At 40.1% G+C, this 4,849-nt stretch overlaps 1 protein-coding gene across 1 annotated transcript in view; it reads right to left on the bottom strand.

The window, feature by feature from the left end:
- LOC109971142 (lymphoid-restricted membrane protein-like) overlaps nt 1-4,849 on the bottom strand; it is a 35,696-nt gene that overhangs the window by 22,144 nt on the left and 8,703 nt on the right. Inside the window, 5 exon segments of the mRNA XM_020619220.1 lie at nt 202-484; nt 1,403-1,514; nt 2,850-3,001; nt 3,566-3,658; nt 4,663-4,809. Coding sequence (XP_020474876.1) covers nt 202-484; nt 1,403-1,514; nt 2,850-3,001; nt 3,566-3,658; nt 4,663-4,809 — 787 coding nt within the window.

Raw genomic sequence — 4,849 nt, 5'->3', positions numbered from 1 at the left:
GGAAAAAAATGAACTAAAATGATTTTAGCATATGGCTGCAATATAACAAAGAGTGAAAAATTTAAGGGGGCCTGAATTCTTTCCGTACCCACTGTACATGATGATCTTTTTATCATTGTCACCAAGTTAGACACCAATGGAGAAAAAGTACTATAGATTTTGACTGAGGGTTATTATGTCCCTCTGGGTGTCCCCACTCACCGTGACCCTCTTCCACTGTACGCTCCTGCCCAGGCTCAGCCTGCCCAAAGAGAGGAGACAGAGGAGTCGACGTGTCCCTGACCTGTCCCTCTCCTGCTGTGTCCGCCACTGTCCAGTTCTCCTCCCCGTCATCCTCTTCACCTGTGTCTATCAATCTATTTGCTGTCTCCTCAGGCTTGCTCTCTGTTTGCCTGTCCTGCACCCAACAAATCTTCTCTGCTAGCTTGTCCTTTAGGAAGTCTTGGACGGCCAACTCCTCATCCCAGTCCAAGTCATCTCCAGGCTTTAAAAAAAAAATTCCAACAAAATGAACACATAGGTTAAATAAAGGAAAAAAACTGACAAAGTTAAAATCCCACAATCCCACTGTGGCAAAATCCAGTATGTACAATAGTACTGTAGGCTTGTGCAGTGACAATTACCATGGGTGTTTGTAAAGAAAAATGAATACTGTGCAGAAATAACCACCACATTTTGTCCTCATATAATAAGGCAAAAACAAAATAGAATAGATTCTGTAAAATAAAATTTTGGAAACACTAAATGCTAATAAAACCTTTTTTGGATTAAATGGCATCTGTTTGTTCATTACTAAAAGAAATTTAGTACAATAATAATTTTCCCTATTTCAGATCTATACTGACTAAATCATTTTAAAGTGAGAATGTTGTTACTGGTTACTGTGTGCAAATCTACCTCTTTCAGAACCAAGCTCATTATATTTTGCAGTAAAATTAGTGTTGCTGTAATGAAAATGTTCAAGCATGTGTCAGTACATTTTATGCCAAGAATAGTGTGTAGGTTGCATCTAATTCTGTGGGGGGTGAGGGTGCACATGTCCTCCAGTTCATACCCAGCTCTCTTCTATCAGCTACTCCATCTGGCTGAATACAGAATGAGCTGTGTCACTGCTTTTACAGCAAACCATCCAATATTCTTCTATTGTGGTCACTGGATGTTAATAAACACAAATACATTTCCTAACTCTATTTGACTTTCATGCCAGTGAACATTTAATATATTGTAGGTGACCCCTGTTGAGGTGACACCCCAGAAGGTCTACATTTCACCGAGTATTCTAAAACCAATATATATAGACAACAGATTCACATTAAAAACTGCATGTGAGAATGATGGAAGCAAGCAGTAGCTGCTGTTTAATAATTATGGGTTTACTGATTTAAGCCAGCCTTCCTCTGACCTCTTCCTCTGGCGCAGGTGTCTGGCATGAAGCCTCTCTGCTGTGCTGAGGTGTCTTTAGCTGGTCCAGCTCCTCACACAACTGCCGATTCTGGTTCTCCTGTTCCTGCACCCTACAACGATACAAAATCCTGTTAATTAAAAAGGCTAATTTTTTTCAGGAAAGCGTGAATCAAACGTGCAACTGTTAAAGCATTCTTAAGTGCCCACAGAGTTTAAAAACAAAACACATGCTCAGATATTCAACAAGGTTGTATAGTGAACATACTGTACCCAATCCATAGGCCCATGTAGTGTCCCATTCTGTTGCCCAGGGTGACCAGCGCCAGTTCTCTGAGTGGCCCAGTAACAGTTCCTTCACTTCAGTTTCTAGTCTTACTCAGAACAGCCTGTATTATCTCACGACACTCCAGAGCAGGAGGCAGAACTATACCTACAATGAAGCCTGTGCAGTATTTTTTTCCGCAAACAATCTTAAAGTGCTTGAGTTCACCCTTGCAACTGAGCACCAGCAAATCCCACCTGGACAGCTGGCGCAGTACTCCCTTCTCTAGTCCGGTACTGTACCACACTAGCTCTCTTATATATCTGAAGGATAGCCGTCTCCATGAAACCACATACACAGATATACACACAGCACAAAGAAAACCCATCCACACACAGTCAGACTGAAGTCCAGAAATGGCCCAAACATAGTGAGGCAGACCCTTGGAGGTCATAGTGACTGACAGGTCTCTCCCACATTCAGTAGAATCAACTGGCCAATTGAGCTAGAGCACTAGAGAACAGGAATACCCAACTCAGAGACACTTGCAAAAGTCTGACAATTAAGTTGCCTGTGGTGTTATTTATGTAGGTTAAGTTTAATAAATATGGTGTTTGCTGATATGCAAAAATAACTTCATTGGTTGCATAAAATACTCTTTTAGCTGATTCAGAATAATGTACTAATTAAGCTCTGCAGGCACGCTAACAAGCTTACATCTATAGGCTTGTGTGGAGTTGAACGTCTAACCAGCTAACCTTTATAGCTCACTATGCAGACTTAATTTTTTTTCAGTTTGTAACAACACTTCTATATTTAATGAGCTTCCAACTCATTTAATGCATTCTTCTGTGCCATCAGTATTGCCTGATCAGTGAGTTCTTTAGCTCTGCCTACAATGTTAAATTCAACCAATGAGATCACTGCTATCAGCCACTGTGCCTCAAAGACATCATTTTCTACCTTACAGGCAAGCTGTCTTTAGTCAGCACAAGATTTGTTGCAAATCTACTCTCTCCCATCTACCTCTGGCATTTCACTTAAATTTTTCTTTGATCCCATAGTAAATTCTCAAACATGACTCACTTGATAATTCAGCAGCTCACACATCTGACTGCCCATTTCTTTTCATATACACAGCCACACATGCACAGCCAGGGCAAAGAACAAAAGATCTACTCACTTGACTGAAAGGTGAAGGATCTCTGTGCGGGACCGTCTCATGTTGCTGGCTATTTTGATCAATTCCTTCTCCAGAGAATCAGTGTACTGGGCCAGCTGGTCCAGGATGAGGGCCCACTCTGCCCTTCTTGTCTCCAGCTTGTCCTGCACCGTCTGTGGGAATATAAGCCCAAGGGGTCAGCCTCTCGCTTGGGTGAAAAGCTGCAGGCTGTCACACAGCCTAAATAACTGGGTGTCTTTTACACCTCCAAAAAATTCTACAGAAAATCTTGCCATGTTAAGCCAGCACACTGAAGGACCAACAAACGACTGCTCTACTAATGATTTCTGTATCAGAGGGGAGTGTACTGTGTTGACAGAACAACACACTGACTAAACAGCACTGCTTGGATGGGGCCCAGTGGAGAGTTATATAAGAGAAATTTCTAGAGAGATAGTGGGTGGGAAGGAGAAAAAGTGCATATAGGCAGTGATAGGTTAGTGAAACAGGTGGAGGAAGAGAAAGAAATCACATTATATAATTTGATGATTCATACCAAAAAAGTAAAAAAAAAACAAAAAAAAAAAAAAACCAGTTCTTTTCAGCCTTAAATCGACCTGTATGGGAAAAAAGGGACTGCCAAAAGGCAACTTTTAAAATCTTACAATTAGTGTTGTAGTTGGGCTGACACTGAAGATGACATTTAAAGTGTATGAATGCATTTCAGTGTGTCTAACCTGAAGACTGGTGTCCATGTTGCCCCCTGGCTGTGCATGGTAGTCTTTAACTGTAGACAATACAAAGGCAGTTTCTTCGCCGAAATCACTTTTCTAACAGACATAAAGATGACATGTACTGTGTAAGACAATTACAATTACTCTAAAAATGAAAATCAAGTTTTGTAAAATACACACAATTGACAGGCAAGACATTTACTGTACATGTATTGCATTCATAAACTTCATGATACTATTCCAAATGGTAATCAGTAGTACCAGTAATCTAAACCTGGCCAAGTAATTGAAACTTGAAGTTGATGCAAGTCTTTATGAACCTCTGCAGTTACTCCAACACAACAGTATATGTTTCATTAGGCTGCAGATATAATCATTTATTTGCAACATGTACATGGGACACCGTCATCACTGTTCACATACAGTACTTGCTTGTGTACTTTGTGTTTATCTGGAGGATTAAAAAGTAAATCCACTAGGGGAAAGATTAGGGCCTAATCATCTCTGGCAGAAAATTAAATATCTTTCTTTCTAGTTCTGCTTTTGCCCAACAAAAACAGAAACCATGACCACACTTAGGAAGTTAAAATATGCAAGAAAGCAATGATGTACATGCAAACATGTAGTTAAAAGCAATTATATCTGTGGATTTAATAAATTAACAAGTTAATTAATATAAGTCCAAGTTAATTTCCAGTGTGAGACAAAATTTGGTTGTTATTTCTCAACAGTAACCATGTTGTGGTTCAAACTTATGTTGTCTTAACATGCACATGCTGTGGATGAAGCTATAGCAAAGAAGACGGCACATTTAACTGTCTTGCAGATCCAACAGACAATTCAAGCTGAACCTTTCAAAATGTTAGCCTTAGTAATGAAAAGCTTTTTTAAAGATGCTACAGTTAATACCATGCTGGTTTTGTTTTGACTGGAACAGAATGACATTCATGTCTGCAAGACTTATTCACAACTCAAGCATAATATTAAAAACTTTATACAAGAAAGCAATGAGATTGTATTACAGATAATAATTACTGGTCACCAGTCTAAAGTCTGAGAGCAAGTGATGGGTGCACGCATGCTCAATTACACTTAGTTACCAGTTTGTTTAGGAGGCATCTGAACTCCAGAGCCATGCGTTCAGGGCTGGGACCCTGCAGCATCAGCAACACCTCCCTGTCCAGTGTCTCATCCAGCAGAGTGGCAAAGCTCATAGTAGTGGACAAACGGTCAACTCCAGGGGAAGCCTACAGGAGATATTAATATACACACACACACACACACACA

Source organism: Monopterus albus, unplaced genomic scaffold (genome assembly GCF_001952655.1).
Source record: "Monopterus albus unplaced genomic scaffold, M_albus_1.0 scaffold216.1, whole genome shotgun sequence".
In the NCBI taxonomy this organism is placed as follows: Eukaryota; Metazoa; Chordata; class Actinopteri; order Synbranchiformes; family Synbranchidae; genus Monopterus; species Monopterus albus.
Note: the sequence above shows the minus strand (reverse complement) of the source record. Positions and strands in the feature narration are given on the sequence as shown.